The 17521-nt window shown below is 45.5% G+C and overlaps 1 protein-coding gene across 1 annotated transcript in view; it reads right to left on the bottom strand.

Annotated features, from left to right (window-relative positions):
• Wdr66 (WD repeat domain 66) overlaps nucleotides 1–17521 on the bottom strand; it is a 76145-nt gene that overhangs the window by 43924 nt on the left and 14700 nt on the right. Inside the window, 5 exon segments of the mRNA XM_021163954.2 lie at nucleotides 2506–2556; nucleotides 4098–4175; nucleotides 7819–7899; nucleotides 8193–8320; nucleotides 8323–8446. Of these exon segments, the coding sequence (XP_021019613.2) occupies nucleotides 2506–2556; nucleotides 4098–4175; nucleotides 7819–7899; nucleotides 8193–8320; nucleotides 8323–8446 (462 nt within the window).

Here is a 17521-nt window from a genome sequence, read left to right as displayed (position 1 = left end):
AGAAGAAGAAGAAGAAGAAGAAGAAGAAAAGAAGGAAGGAAGGAAGGAAGGAAGGAAGGAAGGAAGGAAGGAAGGAAGGAAGGAAGGAAGGAAGAAAAGACAAGACCCTAGGTTTGTGTCTTGGGGTTTCTATATAAGACACCATTTCCAAAAGCAACTTGAGGAGGAAAAGGTTTATTCCGCTTATAATTCCACATCACAGTCTGTCACTGAAGGAAGGCAGGGTAGGAACCTGGAGGCAGGGCTGAAGCAGAATCCATGGGCTTGCCGCTCAATGGCTTGCTTGTCCCGGATTGCTCAGCCTGCTTTCTTTTTCCTTCTTTTCTCTTTCTTTTCTTTCCTTTTCTTCCCTTTTCTTTTCTTTCTTTTCCTTTCCTTTCCTTTCTTTTCTTTTCCTTTTTCTCTTCTCTTCTTTTCTTGTTTTGTCATTTGAAACAGGGTTTTTCTGTGTAGCTTGGGCTGTCCCGTAACTCACTCTGTAGAACAGATTAGCCTCAAACTCACAAGAGTTCTGCCTGTCTCTGCCTCCCCAGTGCTGGGATTAAAGGATTGCCAATACCTGGCACCCGGGATGGCATCTCCTGAAATTAGGCTGGGTCCTCCAGCACCAATCACTAATGAAAAAGTGATGGCTGCATCTCACGGAGGCATTTTCTTAATTGAGGTTCCCTCCTCTATGGCAAATTGACATTTAAAAAAAAAAAAAAAAAAGCCAGCAGTTTGTCTCTGAACTTGAACGCAGAAGGTTCCAGGGGCTTTTGTCAAACAGGATCGTCATGTTCACCTCAGGGCAGGCATGTGTCCATGCAAGGCTTTTTTTTTTTGGTCGTTTCAAACTGTAATCAGCGTCTGTTCTTGGCAGACTGTGCTTCTGTGAGTTCTCCTACCTGCCTTCTGTAACCTGAGAATCAAGCCAGCTCTGCCCCAGTCACCTGTGGACACCATGGGTGTGCAGACTGGCGTGAAAACTCCACAGGAACCCCTCTGCCCTGAGATTGGACAAGATGATACCTTGCTGCTTTATTTCAGCTCACACTGTGAGCAAATGTCCTTTCCTGGCCTTGTCAGTGTGTTTTGCTGCTGATGTTGGTACTCTAACTTTCCACTTCCCTGGAAGGCAGTGCTGTCTGGTTTTACAGCACCTGCCTTGCGAAGGAAACATTGTATCTTATGGTCTGTGCAGGATACAGTTTGCTGTGAGTAACTCGCTAATGAAATTAAATGTGCAACTCAAAGCGCTTGCCTAAGTCATTCCGGACCCCAGGGTTCCCATCAGAGAAAGGAAGTAAACCAAAGGCTCCCTCCCCCCACCTCCCCAACCTTCCCCCCCCCCAGCCCCGCCCAGATTTCCTATATACCAGCTGTGAATTTGAACAGCCTGAAACTCATGATCATTTGTTCTGGGAATCACCATCATATCTACTTTATGAGTTGCTGGGGATTGAACCCAGGGCTTTTTGTGTATGGTCAGCAAGCATTATACTGACTGAGGTACGACCTCAGACTTCAGGATATTTTTCATTTAGTTTTGTTTGAGCCACTGTGCAGTCCTGGATGGCCTGGAATTTACTCTGTTCTGGCTGGCCTTGAACACAAAGATCCAGCTGCCTCTGTCTCCCAAGTGCTGGGATTAAAGGTGTGTGCCATCATACCAGGCCCTCAGTGTTAACATCTAAAACATAGCTTTGAAGCAGGAGCCCACATCAAATATGGCGGAACTGTACAGGAGCCAACCTCTGTATTCCCTTCGGGAGTGGTGGTTCACCGTTTCCTAAGTCATTATTGGCAGAGACACTGTAAGGTGTGACCGCCAGGAGTCATATCTACTGACTGCATTTCGTACATTCTCATTTGGAAAAAAACGAAGTTCAGACAGACACAGTAAGCTTTCCTAAGAAGTGTTTGTTTATTTGGCTGGTTGGTCCTGGAGATGGAGCCCAGGAGAAACCATCTTTCCTTGTGTCTTTCCATTTCCTCTTTTTTCATTTCCTCTTTTTTTTTCATGTGGGCAAGCTCTCTGTTGAACTTAATTCTTAATTCTTTGTCAATACACACACACATTACACAATCTGTATCTCCTCATACTAATCATATCTTTTTTGGATTTGTTTATTTAGTTGTTTTTTGTTGTTGTTGTTATTGTTTTGTTTTGTTTTCCAAGACAGAATCTCTCTGTGTAGCCCTGGCTGTCCTGGAACTCACTCTGTAGACCAGGTTGGCCTTGATCTCAGAAATTCGCCTGCCTCTGCCTCCCAAGTGCTGGGATTAAAAGCCTGTACCACCAGCTCAGACTGTGAATCTTTTCCATAATGTTTTATTTTATTTTTACAATGCTTCTGTTATTTTTAACAGACAATTCATTATGGTTAAAAGATCTAAGCAAAAATGTTCAAATTCTTTCCCAACGGCTTCACATTAAGATATAGCCCACGCCCACTCAGTCTACACATCCATATTCTCCCTTCCCGGTATCTGACATGTGCAAACACAACAGGAAATACTCACTTTCTCTGTTAAAACCGGGGCACTGTGAGCAAGTATACCCTTGTCTTCAAACTGAAAAGCACAGAAAGAGACGTTACTATTTAAAGACCAAGCTGCTGAAAGAAGCACTATGCGCTAGCTAAACCGGAGCGAATGCGCCCAAATGGGGTCGGAGGGTTCCAGTTCCTATAAGAAGAAAGCCGGTCGCCGCCCTCCCCCCCCCCCCCCCGGGGGAATCGCTAAAAGTGTCTGAAAAAAACCACAAATCTGTTCAAAAGCCAGGCTTGCCTGTGCCTCGGTGTGGTGGGTGGCTACTGCCAATCTGAGTGCCACACTAATGAGACTTTAAAAGGCAAAAATAAACCCTCAAAGCATAAATACCACCGATGGGCACCTTTCAACAAGTCTTTTTTTTTTCTTTAAAGGTATTGCAATGAACATAAAACCAGCCATTAACACATGATGGGTGTCCACATGGGTGTGGTGTTCACAGAGCTGCATAGTGGCTATCCCCACCCCCGCCTCAGTGCCAGGGGGACCTGTAGCCACTCCCGTCCCCTCCTCTGCTCAGCCTCTGACAGTCAGTGTTCCAACAGGCTGCATTGACTGGACTTAGTGGGTTAGCAACATAAATAGATAAACAAACAAACAAACAAAAAAGGGGGCTGGAGAGATGGCTCAGTGGTTAAGAGCACCGACTGCTCTTCCAAAGGTCCTGAGTTCAAATCCCAGCAACCACATGGTGGCTCACAACCATCTGTAACAAGATCTGATACCCTCTCTTCTGGAGTGTCTGAAGACAGCTACAGTGTACTTAAATATAATAAATAAATAAAATCTTTTAAAATAAATAAATAAATAAATAAATAAATAAATAAATAAATAAAAGGAAAGATGAGTGGGGATGGCACACACCTTTAGCCCCAGCACTCTGGAGGCAGGGGCAGGCAGATCTCTAGACCAGGACAGCCTGGTCTACACAGGGAGTTCCAGGACAGTCAGGGCTACAGACTTTCAAAAAAACAAAAAAACAAAAAAACCCCACAAAACTAAAAATAGATGGATAGATGGATGGGCAGACAGACAGAAGAACTAAAGGACATGAGATGGGATGGAGGGAAGTTGTAGGGGGAGTAGACAGAGAGGTTGTTGGTTGATGACAGAAGTGGGAGGGGAGAGGAGGGGGAGCCAGGGGGGGGCGCCTGTGGTCAAGATGCATCGTTTGCATGTATGAAAATGTCAAATAATAGACTATTTTCTACTTTAAAAAAATTCCTTTCTGAAATTTGAAATAGAGTTCAAGGTGTAAAAAAATAAAGAAAGAAATAAAGAAAAACAAACCCCACCTTTATATCAAATATAGACAAATAAATATCTGCCTCATTACCTCAAAAAATTAAGTGAGGTTTAATTATCTGCCTCTAATTTAATATGCTAATTTCCAACATGACTAAGATAAATAGCATAATTAAGTCAAAATGTTTAGATATATGCTCATTGTGTCCTAAAGAGGTACACTATGGCTGTACCACAGAGCGTCTGTATTCCGCACCTCAGCGGGTGTCTCCATCCACACTAAAGTAGACGGCCTGAGTCTTTCTGCCTCGACTTACCCAGCAGTAGTAGACGGCCTGAGTCTTGCTGTTGCTCACCAACTCTTTGTTGTTGGCTGGGTTGAAGACGAGGTTATCCTGAGGCGGCAGAAGACAGGAACGTGTATTTTTTAAACATACAACAAACAAACAAACAAAAAAAACAAAAAACAAACCTGTTTCTCAGGGCTTCAGCTGAGTGTCACAATTAAATAATAATTTTAGTTTAGAAAAAAAAAAAAAAAAAAACAAGGGCTAAGAGAGATGGCTCAGTGGTTAAGGGCACTGACTGCTCTTCCAGAGGTCCTGAGTTCAAATCCCAGCAACCACATGGTGGCTCACAACCATCTGTAATGGGATCCGATGCCCTCTTCTGGGGTCTGATGTCAGCAACAGTGTACTTACATATATTAAATAAATAAATAGATCTTTAAAAAAATTACACAGAGTGGGGATACATATAAAACACAAAAGACTTGGAACCTGGCCAACATGAGAATAGCATTTAAATATTGGCTGTAAAGTAAACGGTGCAAGATGCGTCCATGTTATAAGTTTTATTTTATTTATTTATTACAACTCACCATCTATAACAAGCAAAAGTAAACTATATTTGCTATTTTTAGTCCGTTGATCATTTTTATTCTCTTGGGCAATGAACCCAGATTGCCACACAAGCTGAGCATGTGCTCTGCCCTTGAGCACTAATAATCTTTAGTCTGTGGTCTTTTAGACAAAAGCCAGTGAAGGCACATTTCTGAAGCTAGCTGACAGGGACACGGGAGATCTTGGAACGAACGTGAGGCTTTGGAAGGGAAGTCTGACTCCTGCCAAGACAGTGAATGGCGTGAGTGAACGGTTGGCGCCCTTCCCAAAAAAAAAAAAAAAAAATCAACTGTGCAGAAGCTGACGTGTGAGGGGAACGTTAAATGTAGAAACTAAACAACAACTGAGACAGAAACTCCTGGGGGGATGGGAAGAGGCCTTGCACAAGATGAGGCAGAGGCAAACTCTTTCTTCTCCCTGACTCCCAGTGCCCACTAACAGTGGATAATAAATAAGCAGTTAATCTAACCCAAGTACCACCAGCCAAAAAGGAGAAACTTTAAAAAATAAAAATAAAAATAAAAATCTGTGACCAGTGCCACAGTAAGCTGAGTGAAAGAAGCTGGGCGGGCAAGATGGTGGAGCAGGTGAAGATGCCCGGTGCTTGCCATGCATGAGAGAATTGACTCTGAAGAGCTGTGTTCTGCCTCCCACACATATGACACCCCCCCCCAGCACACAGGCACACAATAACAATTAGTATGAAAATTAAATATTAAAAAAAAAGTAGCCAAAACTTTCCTGGGGTGAGGAGCTATCAGAGAGAGAGAGAGAGAGAGAGAGAGAGAGAGAGAGAGAGAGAGAGAGAGAGAAACATGGTAGGGCTGGAGGCAGATCAGAGGCATGGGAGTGGGAACAGGCTAGTGTTTGCCCCAGATAGCCCACCTCTGTTCTCTCAATGACCTATGCATGAGCAATGTTGTCAGCCATCAGCCAGATTAACCACTATGGGGAACGAACGGAAGGGCTGTGTGTAGAAATGTCTCGCCTGAGATCTCCCTTGTAGAACGTATCAACCGCTGTTGCTCACGGGCCACATGTGACTGGAGGGAGGGGGACTTAGAACTGCGGGCTGGTTAAGCTGGAGAACCAAACTTGTCATTTTATTTCATTGTGATCAATTTAAATTTAAATAGTCGTGCAATCGGCAAAGTTGCAGGACACAAAACTGCGAGACTGGATCCAGCTGTGTTTCTATACAGCGGCCAGTGCACAAGCTGAAAAGGAGAATTAGGGAAACATCCCACTCTCAAAAGCATCAGAAAGAAGAAGAAGAAGAAAAAAAAAAGATGCAGGAATAAATTTAACTCTGGAAGCGAAAAGATGTGTGCACTGGAAATAATAAAATACTGCTCAAAAAGAGAACTGAAGATGGTATAAAAACAAAACAAAACAAAACAAAACAGCAAGACACCCGGTGCTCTGAGGTTGTAAAACAATATAATTAAAGAAGACAATAGTTCAGAAGGGGTCTGCAGAGGGGGGGGGGGGGCGGGAAGGGAGAGTCCTAAAGGCATTTTGCACAGCAAAGTTAAAAAGACACACACACACACACACAAACCCTGGCACCAACTGTGGTGGCCGCACACGCCAAGGGCCCCTGTACTTGGGAGGCCAAGACAATGCTGCATTCAGGGTCACCTGGCTATGTATCCAGGGCCCATCTGAGAAATGCCGAGCCTGGGACTGATGTCCTAATTTGCTTTCCACTGCTATAATCAAATACTGACCAAGAGCAATCGGGAGAGGAAAGGGTTTTGTTTGGCTTACAGGGAACAGTCCATCATTGCAGAAAGCCAGGGCAGGGACACAAGGCAAGAAAGAACCAGAGACTAGCGGGGACTGCTGCTCAGTGGCTTGTTCTTCATGGCTTGCTTAGCTCGCTCTCTTATACGGCCCAAGGACACCTGTCCAGGGATGGCACGGCCCACAGTGGGAGAAGGACTTCCCTATTAACTAGCAAAACAACAAAACAAAACAAAACAAAACAAAAACACCTTGCGTACCTACAGGCTGAAGTGACGGAGCAATTCCTCCTTTGAGAGTCCCTGTTCCCAGGTATGTCTAAGTTAACAAAAGCTAGCCAACATACCTTGGGAGGTGGCTCTGTGGTTAAAGGCCCTCATAGTACAAGGCTGAGGACAAGAGCGGGGTATCTCCAGAACCTCTGTATACACTGGGATGGGCACTGTGGTCTTCCTATAATTCCAGTCTCTGGAGGCAGAGATTGGGAGATGTCCAGGTAAGCTGGCTAAGAAGACTGATTAAATCAGTTGGCTCTGGTTTTGATTGAGAGACCTTGCCCCAGTTAGTGAGGTAGAAAGAAAAGCAATGGAAGATAATTCCAGACATAAACCCTTGAGGCTTCCTCACATACATGCCCACATATGCATGTGCACACGCGCGCACGCGCACTTGCACACATAGCCTAAATAGTCACATATGCCTGACTGTTGGATCAGTGCAAACTTTATAAGCAGAGGCATTTATTTTTCTGGTTGATTGGCAGGATCTCGGAGGTGGGCATCTGAGAGCATCAGGACCTGTGTCTTGCTGAGTCTAATTACCCAACCCTCTGATTCTCGGGCCCCCGTGACTCAGGTACCATAGTGCCAGGCACAGACCAGTCCTCTCTATACTTACTGTTAAAAGAGTCTGAAAACACAAGACAGAGAGCAGTAACACGGGGCGCAGAGAGCCTGATGCTAGCTAGCATTCATGGTGTCTTAGGCAAGCCTCCTCATGCAAGCTCACTGCGAGGTTAGAAGCAGCTGAGAGCATGCTTCTGGAATAAGAAACGCTACGCCTGGCAGGGTGACTTTGGATAGATTATTTAATAATTAATAGCAGTAGTCCACGGATATTAACAACTCTGCACCTGCATGTCTGTGTGGATTATGGGAGCTAATATAAGTGGAGAATCAAGCGGAATCGAGGACACAGCGAGGGTGTCAAACACATTAGCTGTTATTAGGAAGGATAAAATGAGGTCTGGGCTAGGGAGTGTTGTTCAAAGGCTCTTCTGCACAATGGCAAACCCTGCACGAGACCAGTGAACCCCCATGAGGCAGCCTCGGTGTAAGCATGGCTAGTGTTCACAGGCTCGAACGCGGCTTACCTGGTGAATGCGGCTTACCTGGAAACCATACTCTTTGGGAAGCTCAAGTGTGCATGCGGGCGTCTCCACTGCCAAAGTCCACTTCCAGATGCAAACTTTCTGAGAGAGAGAGAGAGAGAGAGAGAGAGAGAGAGAGAGAGAGAGAGAGAGAGAACACAACAGGGGCCCTTGGGGAGAAGCCCAAGGAAACCTTGAGGCCTCAGGTAACAAAACAAAGGCCTAGAGTCAAGCCCTAAGCATGGGACCCAAGCCAACACTGTGATGTCTGCTCATCCAAGAAAACACACACACACACACACACACACACATGCCAGGTAGCCTGTACAGAAGTGGCTGCTAAGACATCTGGTGCATTGGCCAGCTCAAAGAGACCTACCCAAAGGGCCCTTTACCTGGGTTGCAGAATCTGAGATGGTGGCCAGAAACTTGGAGTCACGGGTGATGGCTATTGACCTCATGCCATTACCTTCTGGACAGCTGTCAAATATGGTGTGCACCGGGATTCTGAAAAAAAGAACCCAGAGAGGGGCGGTCCTTGCAGAGGGATACCTGGCTTCCCAGGGAGTCTGAACCCAGCCAAACCTACCAAAAAACATTACAAAGAATGATCTGTCTGTGCAACGGAATATTTATGTCCCATTAACATCTGTATCCAAATGACTTATTCTTTTTAGAATATTTTGTTTTAAAGGTGTGTGTGTGTGTGTGCACAGGTAGATGCACATGCAAGTGGGTGGCCTGTGGAGGCCAGAAGAGGGCACTGGATCCCGATCCCATGAAGCTAGGGTTACAAGCAGGTGAACGGCCAGACATGGACACTAAGAACTGAATTCAGCAAGAATATATAGCAAGCAAGCCTCTTATTTGCTAAGTTATCTCTCCAGCTGCTACACACATGCACACACACACACACACANGCACACACACACACTCACTCTTTTGTTAAACAAGGTCTTGCTCTGTAGCCTAGGCTGGACTCAACATTGGGATCCTCCTGAGTGCTGGGGTTAGAGCGATGAGCGAGTAAGCATGGAGGAATTAATTCATTCTTACACATTAATAATACATGAACAAACCGTCATTATTATTCATTCTTCCGCAAAGAGGGGAGATGCTGTGACACATGCCACAGCACAGACACACCCCGAGAATGTGGCAGACACGAGAGCTCACATATGTGGGCCCACAGATAGGAAATGCACAGACTCCGGGAGCAGAGAACAGACTGGTGACTGCCAGGGGGAGGGGAAAGGGGGAGGGGGAGGGGAAAAGGGGGAGGGGTCGTCACTGCTCCCTGGGGATCATTAAACTGTTTTGCAACAAGGTAAAGGTGACGGTCATGTAACACTGTACTAAATGCCAACCCTCACCGTGTACCTTTGCATGCCCAGTTTTACATCATTATGTGAATTTTATCTCAATAACAGCGGGCAGGCCTACCTCGGAACAGGAGGATAGGTGTGCTGTGTGCTGTCTTCATGGGCACTCTGGTAGCTCATTCATTTGTTCCTGGGGCTGACTCTGGGGCGGGACACTTTGCCGGACGTGATGGATACTGTAAGGTTCAAACCTTCAACATCCACTAAGGCTTGGCTACGATCGATTTGGGGGAAGCGATTGAATTTAGAAGGCTTTAAGCTTATCGATGGATTGAGCCCTGGATCCATTCATAATAGGACAGCATTACTGGGTGGAGGTATGAACTAGAACATGGGGTTGGGGAGACGGCTCAGGGGTTAAAGCACTTGCCTTGCAAGCAGGAGGGCCAGAGTCTGGACCCCCAGGAGGTGCACATAGATGCTGGGTGGGTATAGTGGCCCCCTGTTAATCCAGTGCTTGGAAAGAGGCAGGGATCCTTAGAGCAAACTGAGCAGCTAGGCTAGCCATGTTAGCAAACTCTGGGTTCAAATGGCAGACCCTGTTTCAGTGAGTCAGGTAGAGATGGCTTCCTGAAGTCAACCTCTGGCCACACACACGTGCACACACCTGCACACATACCACACACACACACACTCATATATGGGGGTGGGGGAACACTAGGAAGCGTAGCCTCACTGGGGTCACGGTCCTGGAGAGATGGCTTGCCTCAGCCCCTTCCTGTGAGCTTCCTGGCTTGTGGGAGATTTGCTGCTTTGATCCCGTGAGCCTACTATGACTTCCAGCCATGATGCTATGCCTCCTAACAGGCTCAGGGGAAAGGGTGCTGGCTGCCAAATCTGACCAGCCAAGCTTGATCCCAGGAACTTCTATGGCAGAAGGAGAAACCTGACTCCCACAATTGTCCTCTGGCCTACACACTTGACTCATGACACACATGTGCCTCCCTAATAAATGGATGTTATACAAATAAATGTTTTTAAAAGTAGTTTTGGGGCTGGTGAGATGGCTCAGCAGTTAAGAGCACTGACTGCTCTTCCAGAGGTCATGAGTTCAAATCCCAGCAACTACATGGTGGCTCACAACCACCCATAATGAGACACAAATTAAAAAAAAAACCTTTGGGCTAGAGCGAGCTAGAGAAGGAAAAAAAAAAGCAATTGTTGGTAGAGAGGGGATTGAAACATTTATCTTTAATTATTTTGTTTTATTTTTACATGTATGGCTGTTTTGCCTCTATGTACATCTGCACACCACATGTGAATGTGACACTCTTAGAGGCCAAAAGAGGGCACTGGATCCCCTAGAACTATAGTTATTGACAGTTCAGACAGTTTGAATCGCCACAAGGGTGTTGGGGATTGAACCTGGGTCCTCTGGAAGAGCAGGGCTCGTACCCACTGAGCCATCCCTCCAGCCACCAATTAAAACATTTTCTAAAGAATGGGGTTTGATATGAGTAAGTGACCAAACCAGGTGAAAAAAAAAAAATCTAAAGCAAACAGGCAAACACTGGCTCCTCCCACCTGTGGGTACATGCGATCATTCAGACACTTAAAGCTCGGAACAGACTCCCGACTATACACAATGATTCTGTTTTGGAGACTCGGGTCCCTGTTTTTACGTACATTAGCCTATTCTGTGGCACTGCTGAGACTCCCCAACAGTGCAGTTCATTCAAAGCCTTGACACAGGCAGAATTCAACCAGACGCCGCTGTAAACACCACTGGGAGCCCGTGAACGCAGGCGGCCGTAGGAGTTAGGCACGTGGGGTTGGGAGGTCACCGAGTCAGACTGGGAGCCAGGGTCAAGTGGCAGCAACACTGTGGGCTGTGTGGCGCCCCCGTTTCAGAGACTGTGAAAGGTCCTCTGTGTGTGGCAGCAATGGAACGATTCTGTTCCAGCTGAAGGACACTGGGTCTCTGTCATTTGAGAAGCTTCAGCTAGCTAAACCGCAGCCCCAAACCTTCTCTGGCAGGGCAGGGCAGCCATTCATCGTTGGGATGGCAGCATGGAGTTCACGGAGGGAGAGTGGATCTCGGCCCTGAAGAGGACGTCCCTAAGGGAAACTGATTCGTGAAGAGGATTATGAGAAAAGTCTATCACGAGAAGGGGGTTCGTCAGCTCTGCCCACTCTGTGGACAGTTGCCTTCATGGCCAGACCCAAAATGAACGGAGTGGTGCTCTCTCTTTGACATGGGCTCCCAGACAGAGTGTCACTATGTCACCCAGCTTGGTGCTTGGTGTGTGTTCTAGGATAGCCCTCCTTAGCGCTTATAGTCCATAAAATATTATTCAGAGGCTGTTCTGCTCTTAGTAACAAAAGAAACAAACAGAAAAAAAATTTTTTTTTCCCCTTAAGGTTTTATTCAGTTTAAAAATCTTACTCAGGTTTAGGGATGTAGTTCAGAGATGGAACACCTACTAAGCATGAGCAAGATGCTCACACTGGCTCGCAACTGCTGTAGCCACAAGGAGATCGAAAGATTAGCTGGGTACGGGGGCAAACATCTGTATCTCCAGCAGCTGGAGGCTGAGACCGGAGGATTGTGTTAGGCTAGTCTGGGTTACACAGTGGATTCCAGGTCACCCTAGGCTGTCTAGGAGGCCACTGTGTCAAATTAATCCTACTCTTTTTACAAATTTAGTATATTTCTGCAGTCAGATTTGATGAGGTTTGGATTGGTGTATGTCTGCTCAAATCTGGCTTTAACCTCTAAAAAAAAAAAAAATTAACCTGGATGTAGAAATGTGATATATTCAGTTTTATGTTGAACTTTTTTGTGGTCTAATTAAGAAACACATTTCTCACCAATACTTAAGTAAATCCTATAAATTCAATAAATTAATCCATAAATATGGTAAACCCTAAGCTTTCTTAAGTATTTTTAACACTCTTTATAAAGCTAAAGTGATTTCTATTGAAAATTGGAAGTCTAAATCAGCCACACATTTTAAATTAGAATCACAAATCTAATCTGCTTGAGGCCCTGATATGTCAAATTCTTTATAAACTTGGGCTGGAGAGATGGCTCAGTGGTTAAGAGCACTGACCTCTCTTCCAGAGGTCCTGAGTTCAATTCCCAGCAACCACATGGTGGCTCACAACCATCTGATGCCCTCTTCTGGCGTGTCTGAAGACAGTGATACTCACATACATAAAAAAATAATTCTTTTTTAAAAATTCTTTTAGCCAGGCGTGGTGGTGTACACCTTTAATCCCAGCACTTGGGAGGCAGAGACAGAGGCAGGCGAATTTCTGAGTTTGAGGCCAGCCTGTTCTACAGAGTGAGTTCCAGGACAGCCAGGGCTATACAGAGAAACTCTGTCTCGGAAAAAAAAAAATTATTTTAAACTTTATCTAGTCCTACAACTGCACACAAGTTTTCTGGGATCATACACATGCCAATCCTACAGATCTGATGGATTTGTCTCATGTACCTTCAACTCAAAGCCTCTCCAGGGCTGAGATCCACTCTCCCTCTGTGAACTCCATGCTGCCATCCCAATGACGAACACTGCTGGCTGCCCTGCCAGTGAAGGTTTGGGGCTGCGGTTTAGCTAGCTGAAACTTCTCAAATGACAGAGACCCAGTGTCCTTCAGCTGGAACAGAATCGTTCCATTGCCTCGACACACAGAGGACCTTTCACAGTCTCTGCAACGGGGGCTCCATGGCCAGAAAATATGGGACGCTACACAGCCCACAGGGACCTCAGGCCTGAAGGTGCGGACAGTTCCCTCTCTGAGAAAAAAGCCTTTCTGGCTCTGATGCACAGCGTCTGTGTTCCCTGTAACCCAGGCTGTTGTGTCAACAGCAGCCTCCAGAGGAGAGCTACAAAATCGGATTTATGCTTGGCAAATGATTGGACCAAATAGCGTGCGGGGGGGGGGGGGGGACCACTCCCTGAAGGCCCCCTGCATGTGTTCAAATCAGTAGCAGATGTTTTAGAAGGAAGCGCACCAGACTGATTATCACTGGAAAAAGCAGCCACTGGAACCAGAGGTGGTGGTGGCCAGCACACGCTTCAATTTTCAGCTTAAATAATTCATTTAGTTTTTTTCATTAAAATTGTGACAAATGTCTTCAGCTGCTAGTCATATTTCATTACTGTTGGGCTGATGGTCAATGGAATTTGAAAGAAAGCCCGGGGCTGGTGAAATGGCTCAGTTGTTGAAAGCACATCTTGCCCTTGGAGAGGACCTGGGTTTGGTTCCCAGCACCCACATGGCAGCTCACAAACATTTGTAACTCCAGGGGATCTGACGCCCTCTTCTGGCCTTCCCAGGCACTGCATGCATGTGGTACACAGGCTTACATTCAGACCAGTCACTTGTCCACACAAAATAAATAAATAAAAATAAAACGCTAAAAAAGAGAGAAAACCCAACATTCACACTCACTACCTCAGAGGAGTAGCAAGTACTGGATTCTTCTGGAATGTAAACGTGGTTCTGGATTTTTCTTTTTCTTTTTTTTTTTTAAAGATTTATTTATTTTACATATGTGAGTACACTGTTGCTGTCTTCAGACACAGCAGAAGAGGGCATCGGATCCCATGAAAGATGGTTGAGACCATGTGGTTGTTGGGAATTGAACTCAGGATCTTTGGAAGAGCAGTCATAGCTCTTAACCGCTGAACCATCTCTCCAGCCCCTGGATTTTTCAATACACAGTATGTTGAATTTATAAACCAGCACAGAAACACACACACAAAAGTTAAAAAAAAAAGAGAAAAAAAAAGAAGGTTTTTTGTTTGTTTGGTTTGGTTTGGTTTGGTTTTTGGAGACAGGGTTTCTCTGTGTAGCCCTGGCTGTCCTGGAACTCACTCTGTAGACCAGGCTGGCCTTGAACTCGGAAATCTGCCTGCCTCTGCCTCCCAAGTGCTGGGATTAAAGGTGTGAGCCACCACTGCCAGACCCAAAAAGTGAAGTCTTGGGATGAGAGAAAAATTAGATTCGGGTGTCCTTCTACCTACACTACACTCTGTCTATCAGCAGAAATTACATTCTTTTGGTCTTCTACTTTACCTAAATTTTACATACATAAAGAATACATTACAGGGGCTGGAGAATGGCTCAGCAGTTAAGAGCGCTGACTGTTCTTCTGAAGGTCCTGAGTTCAAATCCCAGCAACCATATGGTGGCTCACAACCATCTGTAATGCAATCTGATGCCCTCTTCTGGTGTGTCTGAAGACAGCGATAGTATACTCACAGACATAAAATAAATAAATCTTAAAAAAGAAGAGTACATTACAGGATCTGCATATAAAGGATTAAGTTGGCCCATATGGGAAACATGATTTGTTCCCAAGTCAGTTTAAGACCAAATCAAATCATTTGATTACAGTGCTATTTAATATGTAAACTGTGCTACTGCTATGCATAACATAGTATGGATTTTAAATTCTTAAAATATATTTTGAAATTAATTTTTACAAGGCAACCAATGTTAAAATGAAATTTTACAAAGCACCATGAATAAGCATGAATAAACAAAACATAGCTTTATCCGTGTAATAGAATACTGTACAGTCATAAAAAGACTAAAGTGGGCGCTGGAGAGGTGGCCCAGTGGTTAGAGCAAGGCTGCTCTAGAGGCTTCTAGAGGACCCAGGTTTGGTTCCCAGCACCCACATAGTGGCTCATGATATTCTATGACCCAGGGAATCCCATGCCCTATTCTCACTTCCCACAGACACAAAATAAAATTAAGTATTTAACTATTTCTTTGTTTCTGTATGGGAGCTTTTCTTGCATCTGTGTCTCTGTATGGCATGTATGCAGTGCCCCCCAGAGGCCAGAGGGCTGTGGGATTCCCCGGGACTGGAATTATAGAAGGTTGTGAGCTACCCTGTGGGTGATGAGGGTTGAATCTGGGTCCTTTAGAAGAGCGAGCCTGGGGGCTGGTGAGATAGCTCAGTGGGTAAGAGCACCTGACTGCTCTTCCGATGGTCCAGAGTTCAAATCCCAGCAACCACATGGTGGCTCACAACCATCCGTAACGAGATCTGGCGCCCTCTTCTGGAGTGTCTGAAGACAGCTACAGTGTACTTACATAAAAAAAAAAAAAAAAAAAAAAAAAAAAAAAAAAAAAAAAAGAAGAGCGAGCCTGTGTTCTTTCCCACTGACCCATTGCTCAAACCCCTCAGTAAATCTTTTCAAAATCCCCCAAAAAAGACTATCTGGGCAGTGGACGGTGGGTGGTGGCACACACCTTTAGTCCCAGCACTCAGGAGGCAGAAGCAGGCACATCTCTATGAGTTCTGAGTTCGAGGCCAGCCTGGTCTACAGAGTGAGTTCCAGGACAGTCAGGTCTACACAGAGAAAACCTGTCTTAAAAAAGAACAACAAGGGGCTGGTGAGATGGCTCAGTGGGTAAGAGCACCCGACTGCTCTTCCGAAGGTCCAAAGTTCAAATCCCAGCAACCACATGGTGGCTTACAACCACCCGTAATGAGATCTGATGCCCTCTTCTGGTGTGTCTGAAGACAGCTACAGTGTATAAATAAATAAAATAAATAAATAAATCTTAAAAAAAAAAAAAAAAAGAACAACAACAAATAAATAAATAAAGTGGCTGGATTCTATAGCCAACTCAGTCTCAATACAACCCAAGCTAATAAAAATAAATTACAGTTCATGAGGTGGCTCAGTGGGATCAGGTACATACTGGCAAGCTTAACACCCCCAGAACCCACACAGAAGGAGAGAACCGATTCCCACTAGTGTCTACGAACCCCACACGTGTGTTGTGGCATGGGCAGACACACACAAATAAATAAATGTAAAAAGAATAAATAAAATCGTTAACATGGTGATTTTTAAGTTGTCTGTATTTTACCACAGTAAAAATTAGAATCATGTGGGGTTTGTAGTCTCAGCACTTGGGAGTCAGAGGGAGGCAGATCTCTGTCAGTTCAGGTACAGCCTGGTCTACACAGTGAGACCCTCAAAATAAAATAATGAAGCCACCCCAGAAGGCAATTACTCAAAGAACGAAGCTAAGGAGTCGCCTGAGAGGTTGCTGGAGCAGTTGGGCATGCGTGGACAGCAGAGGCCATGGACACAGAAGTGAGGGAGAGGCCACCAGATTTCTCGCCATCTTAGCAGGAGGTGCCCAAGGATACTCCAGCTTCCCAACCGGGAGGAAGTGTGGACAAGCTTGTGGTGATAACTCTCTCTTGTGGGGAAGTGCTGTCTCTTGTCCAGAGAACAACACGGCAGCCTATCACCCCCATCCACAGTTATGGGATGCCCAGGGAAGGGGAGCCCGAGAAGAAACTACAGAAAGCAATGTTGGTAGGCACAGTGTTATTAAGAGTCAGTTCAGGTTGAGGAGTGGGGACTGGGTGACAGGACCTCTGGGGGTCACTGCTCAGCTAATGGACATCAGTCCTGTGTGCTCCAATCCAGGAAATTAAGCAGAAGTTCTGCCTAACAGACTTATTGATCATGACTTGATAGTTGAGCCCCACCCCCAAGACCTGGGCCTTACGGTCCTGTCGGAGTCTAGAGGCCCTCTCTGCATCTATATCTGATCCAAGTCCCACTGACCCACACAGCCATCCCAAGAGGTGGCTCTAATGGATTGAATCAGGTCCCCACAAATTCATGTCTACTCAAAACCTAGAAGGGTAATGTTGTTTAAAAACAGAGACTTTGGGGAAGGTGAGGTGGCTCAGCGAATGAAGGTGCTTGCCACCAAGCCTGACTCCTGGGGCTGGATGCTCTGCACCCACGGGGAGTAGAAGAGAACATTCTCTGCAAGGGGCCCTCTAACCTTCACATGCAGACATGGTGCCTGTGCATGCACACACACACACATATGCACTCTCACACACATACCCATACTCTCACACACTCACACATACACACACACTCACACACACACACTAATAAGTTGATTAAATATAAAACTACAGCCGGGCGTGGTGGCGCACGCCTTTAATCCCAGCACTGGGGAGGCAGAGGCAGGTGAATTTCTAAGTTCGAGGCCAGCCTGGTCTACAAAGTGAGCTCCAGGACAGCCAGAGCTATAAAGAGAAACCCTGTCTCGAAAAACCAAAAAAAATATATATATATTTATATATATATATATATATATATATATAAAACTACACACACACATAGGCAGAGAAACAGGATTCCGGTGGGCTATGAAAGAGGGCATTTGGTTACAGGAGGAGGCTGCAGAGGACCCTGTCTCAAAAGAAAGAAGAACTTCAGTGAAAATCTGATGTAAGCTGCATATGTATCGAAAGATGGCCTAGTCGGCCATCAATGGAAAGAGAGGCCCATTGGACTTGCAAACTTTATATGCCCCAATATAGGGGAATGCCA

The sequence above is a fragment of the Mus caroli genome, chromosome 5 (genome assembly GCF_900094665.2).
Source record: "Mus caroli chromosome 5, CAROLI_EIJ_v1.1, whole genome shotgun sequence".
Lineage (NCBI taxonomy): Eukaryota > Metazoa > Chordata > Mammalia > Rodentia > Muridae > Mus > Mus caroli.
This window is presented reverse-complemented; position numbering and strand designations above follow the sequence as displayed.